General features: G+C 36.3%; 1 protein-coding gene across 7 annotated transcripts in view; it reads right to left on the minus strand.

Moving 5' to 3' along the window:
* Positions 1–21,318, minus strand: part of BRAF (B-Raf proto-oncogene, serine/threonine kinase) — a 147,117-nt gene that overhangs the window by 80,316 nt on the left and 45,483 nt on the right. For 6 of the 7 annotated variants that reach the window (XM_069462731.1, XM_069462729.1, XM_069462726.1 and 3 more), the window contains exon 3: positions 17,642–17,905. The exons of the other annotated variant lie outside the window; for it this stretch is intronic. In XM_069462731.1, coding sequence (XP_069318832.1) covers positions 17,642–17,905 — 264 coding nt within the window. The remainder of the gene's footprint in view (positions 1–17,641; positions 17,906–21,318) is intronic. 7 annotated transcript variants of the gene reach the window in all.

The raw sequence follows: 21,318 nt of genomic DNA on the forward strand, positions 1-21,318 counted from the left end.
ATTTTAATCTTGAAAATGAACCATGTGGGTGACCTGAGACCAAGGTGGATAATGATAAGCTGAAAACTGTAGTGGAAGCAAAGCCATCTCAACCTATGTGTGAATTAGCAGCAAGGTTTGACGTTACTAATCCAACAACATTGGACATTTGAAACAAATCAGCAAGGTAAAGAAGCCGGATAGATGGGTTCCACAAGAATTAAATGAGTATCAGCAGAGAAATCGTCTGGTAGTTTGCCTTTCATTGCTGTCACAACATAAAGGTGAACCATTTCTATACCGTATTGTGACGTATGATAAAAAATGGATTCTTTTTGACAATCACAAGTGCTTGGCACAATGGGTGGATAAAGAGTAGGTGCAGAAACACAGTCCAAAACTGAATATTCATCAGAAAAAGCTAATTGTGTCTGGTGGTCCAGTGCCGGTATTATCCACTACAGCTTCATGAAACCTGGTCAATCCAATACAGTGGATGTCTACTGCAACCAACTGGATGAAATGACAAGGATGCTTGTGATTAAGCAGCCAAGATTGGTAAATGGAGACAGGCCAATCCCTCTGCAAGACAACGCTGACCACATGTCACACCAACAATGCTGTTCAAATTATAGAAGCTGGACTTGGAAACTCCCTGTTATCCGCTGTGTTCACCAGACCTTGCACCAACTGACTACCACTTCTTCCAGGCTTTGAACCACTTCTTGCAAGGAAAAATATTCAATTCTCAACAAGTTGTGGAAAACACCTTTTGCAATTTCATAGCCACTTGCTCTCCAGGCTTCTTCGTTGCTGGCATAAACAAACCACCGTTAAGATGGCAAAACTGTGTTGACAGTTTAGGCACATACTTTGATTGATTATACTGCTTCTTGCTGTAGACATAATAAACTACACTTTAGATTTGAAATCAGACATTTCGTATTTAATTACACACATATACATATATGTATCTTTGACCTCTTCTGCTGCATTGGCTAACATATTCAATACCATGTTGAACAAAAGTGGCAGTAATAGGTATCTTTGTCTTGCTTGTTTCCAATTTTAATGAGAATGCATCATTAAGTAGAATGCTTCTTAGACATATTTGGTAGATATCCTTTATCACCAAAGAGTTTTTTTTTCCTAATCACAAAAGTGTGTTGAATGCTGTCAAGTATCTTTTGCTTACTGTATCTAGAAAAGTTCATAAAGTGTTTCTCCTTTAATCTGCTAATATGAACTGCATGGATTTTTAAAAATCACTGTGGCATTCCTGGGATAATCATTATACCTTTAAAGTATACACATTACTGTCAGTTTGGCAATATTTTACTAGGTTTTTACAAGTATGTTCACAAGTGAAACTAACCTTTATTTTTCCTTTATTAAATGATCTTTGTCTGCTTTTAGAACCAAGATATACACATGTCCTGAACTGAGTTAGGAAATGCTCTGTTACTCTTCCATGAAACAGTACAATTTGTATATGACTAGGATTCTACATTTCTTCAATGTTTTGTAGAATTTGACTATAAAATGAAGCATGATTGTGTGTAGATTGTGTAGTGTGGATCGTTTTATTTTTTTAGTGGTCATAGGCTGAATGGGATCAGAATGTTACCCCCAAATATGCAACTTTTGGTATAGTGATCATTTTTATCTAAAGACAATGAGAATCAACAGATGCAGAAAGAAGACTTCCCAGAGCTTCCTTTATCTGATTTAAAGGAAAACGTCTGAGAGATGAGGCCTGCCATAAATCCCTGCTCCTAGAAGAACACAAAGTTTTATAGTCACAAAGAACATGAAGAGATGACACTGAGAGGAATCTGCAGACAAACCTTACTAAAATAATCTTTATCTTCCATTAGATTTTCCCATATAGTAATCTTCCCACAATTTATTACACCTGGAAACTCTGCCCTTTTCCTTTCTTTTCACAGTTGCACAATTTATCATTCTTTGTTGAAAAGGTACATAATCTCTCTCAGGCCTATCCACTTATCGGGCCTTCATTTCTTTTATCTGAAAACCTCATGTACACTTAAAAAATATTAACATCAGAAAAAACCTGTATGCCTTTTCTCATGTTAATGTTATTTGTCAGTTTAATTTCTAGGGCCCCAGCCATAGAAATTAAGAGGGTAGAGGAAGAGTTCTTTGTCCCCTACAAGGCCTATTTGAATTTTCTATTTCTTTTTGATTCATTTTGGAAACATACATTAATGGTCAATAAACCATCTTATTTATGTTTCCTAATTTTTTACTTAAACTTCTTCATTGTACTCAATTTAAAAACTCTATACAGTGGTTAAAGCATCTTTACGATTACTAACATTACTTCTCTCTTCGTTTTATTTCTAGTTCATTCTTGCCAGTTTTAATAGTCTTTTCAAATATTCATCCTTTATTTTGCTGATTATCTCTACTGTAACTTTGTTTTCTATTTCATTTATTTTTGCTCTGTTTCTTTTTGTTCTCTTTTAACTATGCTTTTGTACATTTTTTTACTTACGGCACGTACACTGATTTTTTGTTTTTATTTTGTAATATATAAGCTTTTTACAGTTATAAATTTTATTTAAGAACTGCTTCAAATGTATTCTCCAGTTTTTGTTTTTTTTTTAAAGGCTAGTCAAGTGAAGCAGTGGGAGTGGAGAAGGAACAAAGGAATCTGTAACTGGTTGTTATCAATTAGCTGTAAATACCGCTACACTCAAACCAGCCCTACAAGTTTTGATGTGTAATATTTTCATGAAATATAAAAATATTTTCTAATTTCCATTAGAATTTTTTCTGACTCATGACTTATAGAAGTATCTTTAAATTTCTAAAAACGTGATTTCTATTATTAATTTCTACTTTAATTGCATTAAGCTCAAAGAACATGGACTATGTTTGTGGAGATTCCTCTTGTTATTTAAAATGTAGTAAAAATTTTAAGTGTTTAATGTGTGTTTTTTTTTTTTTTTTTTTTAGAGAAAGGGTCTTGCTTTGTTGCCCAGGCTAGAGAGGCACGATTATAGCTTGCTATAACTTCTAACTCCTGAGCTCAAGCGATTCTCCCACCTCAGCCTCCCACAGGCACACGCCACCATGCTCAGCTAATTTTTTGTAGAAATGGGTTCTTGCTGTATTGCCCAGGCTGGTCTCAAACTCCTGGTCTCAAAAGATCCTCACACCTTGACCTCCCAAAATGTTGGGATTACAGGCATGAGCCACCACACTTGGCCAGAGTACACAATTTGATAATATTTTGAGATGATATATACACTCATGTAACCATCACCATATCCATGATAATGAACATACTCATCCTTTCTGAAAGTTTCCTTGTGTTCCTATATAATGCCTCCCTCCTGCCCCAGTCCTGTGCCCAAATACTGATCTGCTGTCACTATAGAAAAGTTTGTGTTTTCCAGAATTTTATATAAATGGAATTATATAAGCATGTATTCCTTTTCGTCTGGCTTCTTTCACTCAGAGTAATTATTCTGAGATTCATCTGTGTTGTGCACATCAGTAATTCATTCCTTTCTACTGAGTAGTATTCCATTTTATGGACATACAATAATTTGTTTAACGACTCACCTGCTGATGGACATTTTGTTATTTTCAGTTTTGGACTATTACAAATAAAGCAACCAAGAACATTTATGTACAATTCTTTGTATGGACATATGCTTGCTTTTCTTTTGGTTACACAAATACCTAGGAGTAGAATGGCTGGGTCATATGATAAGTGTATGTTTAACTTTTTACATAACTACCATGCTGTTTTTTAAAAACGGTAATAAAGGCCGGGCGCGGTAGCTCACGCCTGTAATCCTAGCACTCTGGGAGGCCGAGGTGGGCGGATGGTTTGAGCTCAGGAGTTCGAGACCAGCCTGAGCAAGAGCGAGACCCCATCTCTACTAAAAATAGAAAGAAATGATATGGACAGCTAAAAATATATATAGAAAAAATTAGCCGGGCATGGTGGCGCATGCCTGTAGTCCCAGCTACTCGGGAGGCTGAGACAGGAGGATCCCTTGAGCTCAGGAGTTTGAGGTTGCTGTGAGCTAGGCTGACGCCACGGCACTCACTCTAGCCTGGGCAACAGAGTGAGACTCTGTCTCACAAAAAAAAAAAACAAACTAAACCAAAAACAAAAACGGTAATAAAAATATACATGATATAAAGCATACCATCTTAACTAGTTTTAAGTGCACAGTTCAGTAGTGTTAAGTACACTCACATTGTTGTATAACTAATCTCCAGAACTCTTTTAATTTTGCAAAACTGCAACTCTACACCCATTATACAACTCCCGTCCCCCAGCTCCTGGCAACCACCATTCTACTTTCTGTCTCTATGAATCTGACTACTTTAAGTACCTCATATAAGTGGAATCATACAGTATTTCTTTTTATGATGGGCACAATTCGCTTAGCATAATGTCAAGATTTATCCATGTTGTAGCATGTGTCAGGATGTCCTTCTGTTTTAAGGCTGAATAATATTCCATTGTATTATACATATATACTACATTTTGTTTATCCATTCATCCATCAATGGACACTTGGGTTGCTTCCACCTTTTGGCTATTACGAATAATGCTGCTATGAACATGGTTGTACAAAAACATCTCTTCGAGATCCTGCTTTCAGTTATTTTGGGTATATACCCAGAAGTAGAATTGCTGGAGCATATGGTAATTTTTAGTTTTTGAGAAACTGGTTTCCATAGCAGTTGTACCATTTTACATTTTCACCAACAGTGCACAAGGGGTCCAATTTCTCCACATCTTTGCCAACTTATGTTATTTTCTATTTGCTTGTTTGATAGTAGCCATCATAATGGGTGTGAGGTGGTATCTCATCATGGTTTTGATCTGTATGTTCCTAATGATTAGTAATGTTGAGCATCCTTTCATGTAATTTTTGGCCATTTGGATATCTTCTTTAAAGAAATGTCTATTCAAGCCCATTTTTAACTGGGTTGTTTTGTTGTTGCTGTTGAATTGTAGGAGTTCTTTATATATTATGGACATTAACCACGTATCAGATATATAATTTGCAAATATTTCTCCCATTCCAGGTTGCTGTTTTACTCTGTTGATTAAATCCTTTGATGGAATTTTTTAACTTTCCTATAGTCCAATTTGCCTGTTTTTGTGTTGCCTGTCCTTGTAGTGTCACAGCCAAGAAATCATTGCCAAATCCAATGTCATGAAGCTTTTCCCATTTTTTTCTTAAAAGTTTTACAGTTTTAGCTCTTATGGTTAAGTTTTTGATCCATTGAGTTAGTTTTTGTACATGGTACAAGGTAAGGGTCCCAATTCCTTCTTTTATATATGGATATTTGAGTTAGTTTTTGTACAGAGGTACAAGGTAAGGGTCCCAATTCCTTCTTTTGCATATAGATATTTCATTTTCCAACACCATTTGTTAAAGAGATTTCTTCCCCAGTGGAGTGGTCTTGGTACTCTTGTCAAAGATCATTTGACCATATATGTGAAGACTTATCTCTGGACTCTCTACTCTATTCCATTTGTCTGTATGCCAGTGCCACTTTGTTTTGATTACTGTAACTTTGTAATAAGTTTTGAAATCAGGAAGTGTGAGGCTTCCAACTTTGCTCTTTTTTGAGACTATTTTTGGCTTATTTGGTGTCCCCTGAGATTCCGCATGACTTTTAGAATGGATTTTTCCATTTCTGCAGAAAAGGCTGTTGGGATTTTGAAAGGGATTCATTAAATAAAACTGCCAAATTGTATTCCAAAGTGGTTGTACTTTGGAATGTACGTTATACATTCCCACTAGCAGTGTATGGAAATTTTAGTTCCTTCACATCCTCACCAACACTTCATATGGCCACTCTTTAATTTTAGCCATTCTAGGAGGCATGCAATGGTATCTTATACCTTTAATTTGCACTTTCCTAATGGTTAATGATGTTGAGCATATTCTCATGTATTTATTTATCATCCATATATCTTCTTTGGTGAAGTGTCTGTTCAAATCTTTTGTCCTTTTTTTGAGATGTTTTCTTATTATTGGGTTTTGAGAGTTCTTTATTTATTCATACCCTGATCAGATATATGCTTTGCAAAGATTTTTCTATCAATTTGTGGTTTCTCTCTCTTTTTTTTTTTTTGAGACAGAGTCTCACTCTGTTGCCCGGGCTAGAGTGCCATGGCGTCAGCCTCACTCACAGCAACCTCAAACTCCTGGGCTCAAGGGATCCTCCTGCCTCAGCCTCCCGAGTAGCTGGGACTACAGGCATGCGCCACCATGCCCAGCTAATTTTTCTATATATATTTTTTTAGCTGTCCGTATAATTTCTTTCTATGTTTAGTAGAGACGGGGTCTCGCTCTTGCTCAGGTTGGTCTCGAACTCCTGAGCTCAAACGATCCACCCGTCTCAGCCTCCCAGAGTGCTGGGATTACAGGCGTGAGCCACCGCGCCCGGCCTGTGGTTTCCCTTTTTATTTTCTTAAGCATTGTCTTTTGAAAAGCATGAGTTTTAAATTTTGATTAAATCCAATTTATCAATATGTTCGTTACAGATTGTGCTTTTCATGTCATATTTAAGAAATCTTTGCCAAATTCCAGTTAGCAAGATTTTCTCCTGTGTTTTCTTCTAAAAATTTTATAGTTTTAGGTTTAGTTTTTACTTTTCATTCCTTCCTTCTGTGTTCAATTTCCTTTCTAAATTAAACTTTTTTTGGTTAGCTACTTCAAAGCAGAGACTGTGAAAGTTAACACCTTGTCTGGAAAGGGCTTTATTGTACATTGTCCATAGTTAACCTAATTAAATTAATGGCTTAGCTGAGAGATCTATGGGTATCTCTCAGCACTTTGGGTATATTATTCTATTATCTTCAAACTTCTTACAGGTGCTATAAAGACATTTTATGGTAATCTAATTGTAATTCTTTCATATGTAATTTTTCCTTGAGTGCTTTTAAAACAATATTCTTTCATTTTCTTATGTGTATTACAGATTCAAATTATTTACCCAAGTTAGAGCTTGTGCTTCCTAAATTGTTAGATTCATGTCATTTATAAATGTTAGCTATTTCTTTGAATTTTGCTCTATTCCTTTATTTCTATTCTTACCTTCTACATCTCTTTTGAAGCATGTAATGAAACTGTTCATTCCATCTTTCATACCTCTTAACCTCTCTTTTATATTTTCTATAACTCTCTCTCTTTGCTTTCCAGAGTTTACTAATTCTCCTTACGGCTGGGTTTAATCTAGTTTTATCTCATCCATTGACTTATCCATAAATTAAAATATTTTAATTTCTATATAGCATTTTAACACTTGATCTGTAATTTACTATAACTAACTTGACATATTGGGATTTTATTTAAAGTGTTACTTTGCTACTTCCTCAAGTTAATACCAATATGTTCATTTGTTCCCCCTAGTGACAACTGTTTCTTTTGAACTTTCTACTTTTCCTTTATTCTATGTTGTTTCAATTTTTCCAACTCTATTATGAAAAATTTCAAATAAACAGAAAATCTGAAGGAATGGTACAATTAACATCCAAATTCTCTCAGATTCTAAAATTATTTTTTCATATTGCTTTTTCTCTCTTTCTCTATATTTCGTTTTCTATTATATTATTTGAAAGTAAGTTCCAAAGTAATTGAGATAAAAGTGAGAAGAGTGATCAATCTTGGGGGTTAGCAGTGAACTGGACAGGCATAGGAGAGCCCTCCAAAGCACTAGGAATGTTCTACATCTTAATGTGCATGGTAGTTACATATGTAAAAAGTCATTGAGCTATACATTTGAGATCTGTACACTTTACTGTAAGTTATATCTCAAAAAAGTTGGGGGAAAGGTTGCAGTCATTATGACACTTCATCCTAAATACTTAAGCGTATATTTCCTAGGGATAAGGACATTCTCCTTCATAATTACATTACCATTATCACACTTAGAAAATTAACAATAATTCCATAATAACTAATAGTCAGTGTTCAAAATTCTTCATGTTCCAAGAATGCCATTTGTAGTTCTTTCCCATTCTATTCCCAACCCAGGATCATACACTGCATTTGGCTGTTGTTTCTTTGGTCTTGTTTAGTATAGAATAACGCCAACCTTTTTATCCTCTAAGAGATTGATTTATCAAATAGTCCAGGCCTACTGTCTTACAGAAAGTCCACATTCTGAATTTGTCTAATTGCTTCCTCATGGTGTTTAACTTTTTCCTCTATCTCCGGTGTTTATTATAAAACAGAAGGTCCGGAAGCTTGGCATTCAACATAATCATTCCAAGCAAGAATACTTCATAAATGATGTCATCCACTGAGTTTTAAATTTCAAGACTACCTAGAAGTTCTATTTGATTCCTTCTTAGGAGTCTAACCCTGCTGTTTTGAAATCTTCTAACTCACTTATAATAAACCGTTTCCTTTATGATTTTGGACCTTGAGCACGTCAGTAGGGCATTATCTCTGTGAATTCCATGAAACCTAGATGGGCCAAAGGAGGGTTTCCATTGCTTCTGCCCAATGCCTGAGTGTTATTACCACACCAGGACCAGTTATGTTGCTTGAGGGTTCATGGACAATGCAGGTAGTATAAATGTGAACCCCACATAATGATGAGAACAAGTCCATAGTTAAGAAGTCACAGGAGAAACTTCAATCTTTATTTAGGGCCTTGGCAAAGACAGTCAAGTTTCATTGTCATATTTATATATTCTGATGAAGAGATTTCACGTTTTCACTGAAGGTAATGTCCTTCAAACGTTCAGCTTTATGTGAGAATCTGAGTTCCAACTACCTTTGTGACACTGGCCAAAGGCCCAGTCTTGTGGTCACCACAGATTGACACGCACACCCCTTTGTTGCACAGAGTTACAAAATGACCCCACCAGAAGTCAGCAAATTTCTTGTGTAAAGAACTAGAGTTTTATAGGCCATACAGTAGTATGCAACTACTCAACATTGCTGCTATAGCACAAAAGCAGCCACAAACAATATGTAAACAAATTGTATCACTGCTCTGTTTCAATAACACTTTATTTATGGACACTGAAATTTGAATTTCATATAATTTTCATATGCTATGAAATATTCTTCCTTTGAATTTTTTATCAAGTATTTTAAAATGTAAAATCCATTCTTAGTTTGTAGGCTATCCAAAAACAGGTGGTGAATGGGATTTGGCCTGAGGGCCATAGTTCAGCAATACCTTAACACAATCAGCTCACATACTTCTCCAGTTTTTAAACTTGTTTTCACCCTCTGTACATTTTTCTTACTTTCTAGTGAGCTCAACTATACATTTAAATAAAACGTATTTTAGTCAGCATTTCTGGGTGAAAGAGATATTTCTGGACATACAAGAATACCACAAAGTGGAAATCTAAAACCCAAATAATATAAATAATTTCCTACATCTTTCCTTTTCTCACTCAATAATAATGCCTCCTGGAAAAACATTCTTTTTTTTTTTACAGGCTACATTGTACTATGGTGTGGATATACCTTAGTTTATATACTCATTGCACTATTGATGGGCATCCATTTTTTTTTGTCATTATGCATAATGGTAGTATATTCTTGTATAGACGTTCCTATATACTGATGCTTTTATTTTATGTTGTAAATTCCCAGTAGTGGAAGTTCTGGCTTGGAAGACATAGTACTTGTAAATTTTGATAAATATTACTAAAGTGCTTTCCAATAAGCTGTGATACTTTACATTTCCACCCACAATGAAATGAGTAGTTTTCTCCTTACACCCTTGTCATTAATAATTTAATTTTTACCAGACAGACGAAATGATCTCATGGTTGCTTTAATTTGCATTTCTCTCACAACTGAGTGAATCTGAACAATGGTCATGCATTTTACTGTTCATTTGAATTTAACCTTCTATCTTTTGCCTATTTTTCTATTGGGATGTCTTTTTCTTGTCAATTTTGAAGTGCTCTTTGTATATATAGGAGACTATTTACTTTTTGTATCTCAGCACCAATACTATTTCCACACTGACTGTTGACTTTGCTCTTTTGAGGGGCCAAATCTAAGTTTAAAATTTTATTTAGTCAAATATGCCTATCTCTTATAGCTTTTGAGCTAATTAAGTTTTTTTTTGTTTGTTTGTTTGTTTTTTGAGACAGAGTCTCGCTCTGCTGCCCGGGCTAGAGTGCCGTGGCATCCTCCTAGCTCACAGCAACCTCAAACTCCTTGGCTCAAGGAATCCTTACTGCCTCAGCTTCCCGAGTAGCTGGGACTACAGGCATGCGCCACCATGCCCGGCTAATTTTTTCTATATATATTTAGTTGGCCAGATAATTTCTTTCTATTTTTAGCAGAGATGGGGTCTCGCTCTTGCTCAGGATGGTCTCAAACTCCTGAGCTCAAACGATCCACCCACCTTGGCCTCCCAAGTGCTAGGATTACAGGTGTGAGCCACTGCGCCCAGCCTAATTAAGTTTTGATTAATTAAGACAGTAATCTCAACTCCTAGATTTTACATACAGTCTACTGGATTTTTCTTGAAAGATTTACTCTTTTTTTGTATTTAATTTTTTTTTCTTTTTTTTTTTTTTGAGACAGAGTCTCACTCTGTTGCCCAGGCTAGAGTGAGTGCCGTGGCGTTAGCCTAGCTCACAGCAACCTCAAACTCCTGAGCTCAAGCGATCCTCCTGTCTCAGCCTCCCGAGTAGCTGGGACTACAGGCATGCACCACCATGCCCGACTAATTTTTTTTTTCTATATATATTTTTAGCTGTCCATATAATTTCTTTCTATTTTTAGTAGAGATGGGGTCTCGCTCTTGCTCAGGCTGGTCTCGAACTTCTGAGCTCAAACGATCCATCCACCTCGGCCTCCCAGAGTGCTAGGATTACAGGCGTGAGCCACCGCGCCCGGCCTGTATTTAATTTCTTGATTCTATTAGAATTTATTTTTGTAACTCGTCTAAAATGTGGATCCAATTTTATTTTCTTCTAGATGTGCCAGCACCAGAAATTAAATAATTTACCTTTTTTCCTACTGATTGAACCATTATTTTCATATTAAATTCTCCTAAATTCTAGGATCTATTCCTAGATACCTGTTATATTCTACCAAAATAATTTTGAGTCCCCAGATATTCAAAATGTCTTGCTTTTCCCCAACTTTGAATATTAGTTTGGCTAACAACTTTCATCAGATCTTTGATGGCTCTGCTCCACTGCTTTTTAGCCTTCAGTTTGCCAGTGAGAAACAGCTATCCAATTCTCATTCTTCCGCAGATTACCAGTTTATCTCTCTGAAAAGGTTTCAGATTTTTCTCTTTTTAAGTTTTTAATTATACAGCATATGTCCAGGCCAATCTTTGTTTTCCTTTTCCTGTTGACAAATCAGTTGCCCCTATATATCTGAAGATTGGTATTTTCTTCAACACAGGGAGATTTTGTATTATGTCTGTGAACACTTCTTTCCTCTATTTTATTTGCTTCTATAACATTTATTAAATAGAAGTGGACCTTTTGGATCTCTCCATGACTCTTATCTTTTCTCTTATATTTGCCACCTCTTTTTGTTAAATATTTTAAGACATATCCTTAGCTTTATCTTTCAAAATACTCATTAGCTCTTTAGCTATCCTATTATTTAGCCTGTCTGTTTAACTTTTAAAGTCAACAATCATACTTTTTTTTTTTTTTTTTGGAGACAGAGTGTCACTCTGTTGCCTGGGCTAGAGTGCCGTGGCGTCAGCCTAGCTCACAGCAACCTCAAACTCCTGGGCTCAGACGATCCTCCTGTCTCAGCCTCCCGGGTAGCTGGGACTACAGGCATGCGCCACCATGCCCAGCTAATTTTTCTATATATATTATTTTTAACTGTCCATATAATTTCTTTCTATTTTTAGTAGAGACGGGGTCTCGCTCTTGCTCAGGCTGGTCTCAAACTCCTGAGCTCAAACGATCCACCCGTCTCTACCTGCCTGCCTCAGTCTTCCAGAGTGCTAGGATTACAGGCATCAGCCACCGCACCCGGCCTACAATCATACTTTTAATTTCTATAATGCAAACTCTTTATGATCCTCTGAATAACTCCATTTTCATATGAAACTGATCTGGTTTCAAGAATGCAGTACTTCCTGAAATATAGTATTTTTTAATGTTCTAGTGGCTTTCTTTATATTGGTTTTTCTCTGTTGCTGTTAGTGTCCCAGTCATACTTATAAATGAAAATTAGGTTGATTTGGTGTGGACTTATTTCTGTACAGTTGTATAGGTCCTTATACAGTTGTATAAGTGGTTTGGTATGTTGACAGACTATGATATTGTAGTTTATAACAAAAAATATGTATTTTGATCTTCATCTCCAGTTTCAGGCACAGAGCTCCTAAATCAATGTAATTTCCTAAGTGATCAGGGATAGGGGTGCTAGGTGCATCCTGAAGAAAAAAGAGAGAGACAAAGTCTTACTCTGTCACCCAGGCTAAAATATAGTGGCCTGATCATAGCTCACTGGAACCTTGAACTCTTGAACTCAAGTGATCCTCTTGCCTCAGCCTCCAGAGTTGTTGGGACTATAGGTGAGCACCACCATGACTGGTTAATTTTTTAATTTTTTGTAGAGACAGTGTCTCACTGTGTTGCTCAGGCTGGTCTTGAACTCCTAGGCTGAAGAGATCTTCCCAGCTTGGCTTCCCAAAATGCTGGGATTACACGCATGAGCCCCTGTGCCCGGCCAGGTGCATTTTGAACTCATATTTGGTTTCTGACCCTGGTTCCTGACACAGAGCTCTTAATCCTTTGGATTTGCTAGGTAATAGAAGCATCTTTTGTTCTAATGAGGTGACTCTTGGTGGATTCCTGGATAGCAGCTGATCACCAGAAAGACCAAGCCATGATTAGATGCTTGGAACTTTCAGCCCCACCCACCAGCCTCTGGGAAGAGATTGAAAGAGGTGCTAGAGATTGAGCTAATAATTGATCATGCTTAAGTGATGAAGCCTCCATAAAAATTCCTAAAATACAAGGTTCAGAAAGCTTCCAGGGTACTGAACACTTGTAGCTGGAGAAGGTGGTACGCCTGCAGAGTGCACGGAAGCTCTGCACCCTTTCCTACATTACCCTAAGCAGTTCTTCCATTTGGCTATTCATCTTTGTAACATTGTTTCCCCTTTGTAAGATCCTTTAAAGCAGCGGTTCCCAACCTTTTTGGTACCAGAGATTGGTTTCACAGAAGACAATTTTTCCACTGACTGGGGGTGGGGTGGGGAAGGCAGAGCTGGAGGGGAGGTGGAACTCTGCAGCCAGTTCCTAACAGGTCTTCCTAACAGGTTGCAGACTGATACCTGCTGTGTGACCTGGTTCTTAAGTTTCATGGAAGACAATTTTTCCACAGATGGGTGGGGAGGGAGGTGGAGGAGGGTGGAGGAGAGGCAAAGCTGGTGGGGGAAGGTGGAGCTCTGTGGCCCAATTCTTAACAGGCCCAGACTGGGGCTGGGGATCACAGCTTTAGAGTAAACAAGTAAGTTTTTCCCTGAATTTTTTGAGCTATTCTAATAAATGATCAAAGATGAGAAGGAGGTTGTGGGAACCCTTGATTGATAGCTAGTTGGTCAGAAGTATAGATCACAACCTGGAACTTGAGACTGGCATCAGAAGAGGGTGGGCAGTCTTGTGGGACTGGGCCCTTAACTTGAAGGGTCTTTGCTATTTCCAGGTAGATAGTGTCAAACTGAGTTAAACTGTGGGACAACCAGTTGATATCTACAGAGAATTGGAGAATTGCTTGGTGGGAAAAACACACCTACACATCTGGTCACAGAAGTGTGTCGTGTTGAGAGTATAGTAAGAGAAAGCAGTTTGTTTTTCTGTACTATACACAGATTACTAAAGGGTACGTGGGTGAGGAAAAGTCTGGTGCACTCCAAAGAGAAGCACAGTATTCTTTTATTCCTGGGTTGATTAGTCTTTACTCTCCCTCGCCACACACTGGATTTCTCTGAGGTTCGGAGACATGTGATGTTCAGTTCTAACCTTTCTCATTCCAGTACTCATGCAGAGATTCTCCAAACAGAAATTTCATTTTGTTTAGAAACAATTTTCAGAGCTTTTTCACAGAATAATCACTATAAACAATTTGCTTCATATATACAGAAGAGGAACTGACAGGGTCCCCTTGTACAACTCCAGGAGGCTACATTTTACATCTCTATGGAGATATGCAATGTAGGTAGGGCTGCAATGGGGACTCAGCAGCCCATTATCAGAGGTTTCAAAATATCCGGCCAGCACCTTTTTTTAAAATTTATTTTTATTTTAAATTCAGAATTTCAATGATTTTAGCAGGATCTGGTTGACTTTGGTTCTCCACAGTACTCACAACTAACTCACACCTTCAAAATATTCATATTTAAATTATGGGCCTGATTCCTGAAGACATAAGACTTTGTCTTCCTGCCAGAGCAAGATCTTCAATTAATTACTCTGATGACTGCCCAAGAGGCAAATCCACTTCTTTGTAACTGCTGACAAGTTTTATGCTTCATCAGGATTTTGCTGAGAAGACAGGCTCCCTTTATGTAAGAATCTAGCCCCTAGAATTTTATTTGGCTTTCTGTTTTGGCTTATTCATTTATCCAATCGGATATTTTCCATTTTCCAGGAATTCCTAAAAATTCCTAGTCCTCTGACAGCATCCTATCTTGTTTTATTAACTTATTTTCTATATATATTTATTGTCATAACAATAGAATTTTTAGAGAGAAAAAATACATAAAGGCAAGTTTTTAGTCTGCTATCTTGGACTACAAATCTAAATCCTCTTTTTAAAAATAATCTCCTTTTTGGTAACTGATTTCATTTATTGCTAGTAGGTTCCACTGCCCTGTGTTCCTGAGTGTAGAGGATAAAGAGATACAGGTATGTATTTTGACAGAGGAGCTGTTGTGCATTACCACAAAATGTGAACTATCCTGGGTGAGACAATATATGTAAAGATCTTAGCAAAGAATCTGGAATATAGCATGGCCAATACTCAAACAGTCACTGTTAATATTAACAAGAATTGAGGGAAGAAAAGGAAAAGAAAAGAGGCAGTTAAGAAAGAAATAAGATGAAGGGAGAATGGCAAAACAATTATCATTGAAAGAGTTTAATACTGTAGACCCATTTATTGACTATTCATAAGACCTACTAAATTCATGATATGGAATTTTTCTGAATATTGAATATGAAAAGTTAAACTGAGAGTATAATGGACAAGAACAAGTCAGTCATTTATTTAATCTAAGCCTAGCCAGGATAATTAAGGTAAGCCTAGTCAATTGCCTAGTAGTTCTTCATTTATGATCATTTTACATCTTTGAAGAGTCTCAATTATCTTTATTGCCTTTTGTTGCTTCTAGAGTTGTAGCCCCATAGAAATATTGCTCCACAGATTAATATTACTATATGAGAGACAGAAATGATCTCAGGAGTTTTGCAGGGCTTTGCCCTGAAGGAATATGTGAACATGTTAGTTCTCATATCAAAAGCTGCCTCACCTTAGGAGGGCGTCTAAAAGGTAGTAGCAGCTGCTTTCCAAGGTGAGGCTGCAGTCTGTGGCTTTTGCCTGCTTTGAATGACAAAGCAGGTTTGCATGGAGCCATGGGATGGAAGCTGATCAAAGAAGTGCCCGCTCACCTGCCTGAGAGACAGACACCTGTGGCTACAAGCAATTAGCCCAAGCGACAGCTTCTGCTGGACTCCTGAATACCTAACTTCACAATAACTAGATAAAGAAATACGGAGCCACTATGTCTCTGTTTAACTTTTCTGCTAAAGTGATTAGTTTAATCTTAGAACTTAAAAGTTTGTCCTAGAAAGATTTTGTAACTGTTTGTTCACGTAGATAGAGTTAATTAAGGGATCTATAGAAGCTTTTTGGGAGATTTTGAACTTAAAACAAACTATCTGTTATTAAATAAATCTGTTACCCATAAATACTGATGTAAAACTTCATTCGGGGCTCCACAATTTACAGTAATATTGTGGGGTCTCCCAAGCCCCTCCCTTTTAAATAAATCTATTATTTATAAACTGTACTTTCGTCTCCGTGTATTCCTTTATTTCTATATTCTTTTATTTTCTATTATTTCCTTTTCCTTTGCAAGGACACCCCTGCCTGAGGGACCAGGTTCTTTGCTGGGAGCATAGCTAACTCCCTGTAGCCTTTTACAAGGGAAATTATAAGCTTTAGTGATAATTGTAAATTTCTCTTGGCCCCCCTAATAAATACAAAGAGGCTAGTTAACCTTAATCATTTAGATTAGGCTAAGAAATTTGAAAGACTATCTTTAACAACCTCACCCAATTCCTAGTTTAGCAGCACCTGAAAGGAGGAAGAATACTGTGATGAAAAAAAGGCAAAAGCCTGGGACTTAAGAACACATTTCCTACATCCTGCTCATGAATACAGGCAATAAAGAATTAATCTGAAATCTACTGGGTATAGGATGTTTTACCATAAATTGTTTTGTAACACAGGCTGCTTCAAAGATAGAATTTCTATTCATATAGTTCATAAATAATTTCACCTTATATTCCCCTTTTAAGAGGGGCATCCTTGCAAAGATACTGCTTAGTAATTCCTCATCTTAATGTGGGAAAAATAATTTTAATTTCATTCTACCCAATAGAAGAAAGAGAAAGGGTGGGAGAAGTGAATTTGTTTTATAAATTGATTAATAATTCTGCACAATGAATAATTAGAGTCCATTTTATTGCAACCAACTCTTGCCTGTTCATGGAAGAAAGGGCAAGAAAAGTATGAATGGATGTATTCCCTGACAATAAACAACATCTTAGAAGCCATATTTCCCAAGTAACATTAAAATCTACAGGCTGATTATTGCTAACTCCATTAGTTCTCAGTCTAACCTCTAATGTAGGAATTCCTAACTTCTGGGCATATAATACCTTTATAGTAACATTTTTTAAGTCAAAAAAAAATTGAAATACTGAACAACAGCATTCATACTTTAATTTCTGTTGTCTAAGAAAAAATGAAAAACTTTGACTTCGGTTGTATTCAGAAATGAAATTTTTTTATTAACGTCAAAAGCAACCATATACATTAAAAAAGTAGTGATGCATATAGACACATTATTTTTTAAGGCTACTGGCAATATTTTTTGCACTTGAGGATTAGAGACCATCCACAATAATTTTGCAGATTTCTCTGCTTTAAATGTCATTTACAAGGTACACTGTTCCAATGGTGACACTGATAAACAATAATCAAAACTTACGTAGACAAGAGGAAAAATATCAAGCACATTGAAAATTCAACACTTGATGATAACTCAGAATGGGAATTTATTAAGGGTGAAGAATGAATCTTACCTGGCATATACTAGATAATAAACAAGCTCAAGTCTGAAATTCTGACTGATTTTAAACCAGTACTCAGACATGAATGTGGTACGCGTTTGATAGATAGGTTAGAATGCCAAATCTGACACTAGAGATAATTTGTTTCAGTTAAGGAACATAGACTTTGGCAACAAATAATTATCTTTTCCATTCTTGTTTGAGATGGATTCTTTCTATTTGCATGACCTCTAAGTATGAATAATATATTCATTTTCAACAACTGATTTTTCTGAAAGAAACAAAGAAAGAGCAAAATGATGATATTAAAAACTGACTCACCACTGTCCTCTGTTTGTTGGGCAGGAAGACTCTAACGATAGGTTTTTGTGGTGACTTGGGGTTGCTCCGTGACACATCTGTGGGATTTTGAAAAACTGAAAGAGATGAAGGTAGCACTGAAAGGCTAGAAGAGGAAGAAGATGTAACTGTGTCCGTTGACGCAGAGCTAGAAACAGAAAAATCAGTTCCATTCCCCAAGGATTCCAATAATTGTTGTTCTCTTTGTTGGAGGGCATCTAGCTTGCTGGTGTATTCTTCATAGGCCTATAAAATAAAGTAGACTTATATTGAATCTGGACTTTATCTTGACATTAACTAAAGGAAATATGAAATTTCAGTCTTTGATTATAATCTCTTTATAATATAGCTAACAAAGTTTTAAGTTACAAGTTACAAAATAAGTGCTACAAATACCGTAAATTAATACTTTCACTATTAAATTGATAAACTGTTTGTTATAAGACACTATACTACATTACACTGAGAAGTCTGGCCTATATGTATGTGACATCTAGATGGTCCATGAATAATAAAAAAGCATAGTATTTCTAGCTTTCTCATCAAACCATAATTTATCTCCCAAATCACATATCTAATTTAAGATAAAATACTATACTACGTCAAGGATAGGTGTCCAACACTCCCATTAAAAAATTCTTTTTTCCAGAAGAGCTGTACGCATACAAACTTTCATACCCCCCCCCCACACACACACACAGTCAACAGAAAAAGAAGCTGAAAAGGAGATGAGGTGTTAAAAAAGATTTGTCAAAAAATGAGACTCAGGACACAGTGCAAGATCTCATTGTTAGCACCAAAACATCCTCGATGTAGCTCAGAAGATGTGTAACTGTCCCCTTCTTCTATTTTGTTTATTTCTCATGTATAGCACTTACACAAATAAAAATATATCCATATGCTTCTTGACAGCCCAATAATAAAATCCTTGAGATCGAAAATGCCATTTTAAAATCTTTGATTCTCCCTCATGGTCTTTCGTAAATGCTTGTAGTATTATAAGCTTAACAGAAAAAGAACTGGAAAAGGAGATGAGGTTGGCAAAAATATGTTGATTGTAATGGTTCCTATTTTGATTAAGAAAGATGTATTTGAGCCTAGTTATTAATATAATGATTTAAAAATCACAGTCCAAAACCGCAATTACTTTTGCACCAATCTAATATATGGTTCTATTAATATGAGGTTCCTAGAGTAGTCAAATTCATAGAGACAGAGAGTAGAATGACAGTTGCTAGGAACTGTGGGGAGAACGGAGTGGGGATTTAATGTCTAATGTGTACAAAGTTTCAGTTTGGGATGATAAAAATGCTCTGGAGATAGATGGTGGTAATGGTTGTACAACAATATGAATGTGCTTAATGCCACAGAATTATATATTCAAAAATGGTTAAAATGGCAAATTTAATGTTATGTATATTTTGCCACAATCAAAGGAGAAAAGAAAAAGGGTTAAGGACTCCTAAATGGTGGATTGGAAACCTGTAGAATGGTAGGACTCAGTGGCTTATCATCATCAGTAGACCTGGCTTTTCACTGACAGGGCTTCCAATATCAATACCCACAGATCTTTTCTCTTGGCTTAGTGAACTTTCCCCAGGTAAGAATTCTGTTATCTCTAGCCAGAGTCCTCTTCATGGTATATAAATGGTGATAAGTGCAATGTTCTAACTCATTTATGTGTTTATTGTCTATATCTCCCTCCTCCCATTAAAACATAAACTATTAATATTTAAAGGCAGAGATTTGGGGCCATTTTTTAAAATTGCTATTTCCTAGGTCCTAGAACAGTACAAATGCTATCAGGCACTCAGAAATATCTGTTAAATGAATGAATCAACTATTTATGGAGTACTTAATATATATCTCAGGAACTCTATTTCATAATTATGAACTCAATTAATCCTTAAATTGCCACATATGATATTATTCCATTTACCAATGAGGTTGGGAATAAGATCAGGTACTCTGTCTGCAGAAACTAAGGTGCACTTGGGATTCAAACATGGAGTCTGTGTGACTCCATGGTTCATCTTAATCATTATATCATACTGACTTCTACAGCATGTGTGTGTACGTGCATGTGTATATGCACACTACAAATTGTGTAGCACTAGTCCCCGAGAATAAGAATCTGCTTTACCGCATGCTAATGATATAATCTATAAGTTACGGTCTGATGTTTACTATCCTAATTATACTTAATTTGAATAGGTGATTCAATTTTGTGTGGGTAATTCTAAAAGGAACCAACCAAATAGAATATATCTACTATAAGGTCCACTAACAATGTCACAAAAAATAGCTTAAGGTATTAGAAATACCTAGCCAAGATAAAAAGAGCTATGGGCGGGGGACAGGGGTGAGAGAGAGAATGTCATGATAAATACAGAATAAGGTAGTGATCAAGAGCATAGACTTCTGAGTTAGAGATCTGCATTCTTCCCATTACTAGCAGTCACTGCAGGTAAGTTACTTAGCTTCTTCCTGTTTCTTCAGCTATAAAAAGCAGATAGCAAAAATACCTAGTATCTAGTAACTAGCTCAAAGAATTTTGAGGATTAAATTAATAAATGCACTTAACACAGTACTGGGCACAGAATAACAAGCTTGAAGGTTTGTTGTTGTTGTTGTTAATGATCAGTCCTTGAATACTAAAAAGCCTGAAGAGTGTGTGTGGAGGATGTGGTGAATCACTGCTATAGTGAGACATGGTTACTGATGCAAATGTATTATATCTGAGCATTGGGGTGGGGCAGAATTGTCCTTAAGACACAGAAATCGTTGGCAGAAAAACTGCTGATTATATTGTCTAGTTCTGATTAACAAAATATTACCATTTTCAGTAGGACTATTTGCCTCCTTATGACTTCTTTGCTTGGCCTCCTAAGACATACAAGTAAAAGAGATACCATGGGATATTATGAAGTATATTAACTAGTATTCAGAGATAAGAATTCTAGTCCTAGCTTTAATACTAACTAGTAGTGTGATCTAAGAGAAGCCATATGAAGTAGAGGAGAAAGAAGGAAACAGTTTATTAACTGTTATTTTTGAACATTCCAAGTTTATTTTAGAAATACAAGCTTACTTTCTCATAAAATACTGAAGACTTAATTTGCCCTTTAAAAAGTAATTAGATTACTAAATTAGAAATTTAGTTTAGATACCTTTCAATCTGTGCTTAAAAACTTCCAGCATTTAGAGCCAAATGGCAACCTGATCATTTATAATTTAGGGTTATCTCCCTGTATGACTAATGATTATAGCTGAGCCAACTTCTATAGAGAAAGGCAGTGTAGGATAGTAGTGAACAGTGTGGGCTGTAGAGTCTGACTGCCTAGGCTCCATAACAGCTTGCCGGGTTACACCAGGAAACTAATGCCAAGAAAGCTTATCTGTGATTAGAATAGTACCCACTATCTCATAGGATTAAGAACAATGACTAACTCTATAAATTCACAATCATGCTCAAGGCTTGGCACAAACCTCAAGGCACTATTAAACAATAAAGCTAAACAATGTTGGACTATTTACAGATTATAAATTTTTCCTATAAGGAAGCAGAAACCAATTTTGGGAGGACTTAAGTTAGAAAAGTTATTTTACAAAATCGCCCCATTTTCCAATATGGTAACTAGTTTGCTGACCTCCAAAAC

The sequence above is a fragment of the Eulemur rufifrons genome, chromosome 29 (assembly GCF_041146395.1).
Source record: "Eulemur rufifrons isolate Redbay chromosome 29, OSU_ERuf_1, whole genome shotgun sequence".
NCBI lineage: Eukaryota > Metazoa > Chordata > Mammalia > Primates > Lemuridae > Eulemur > Eulemur rufifrons.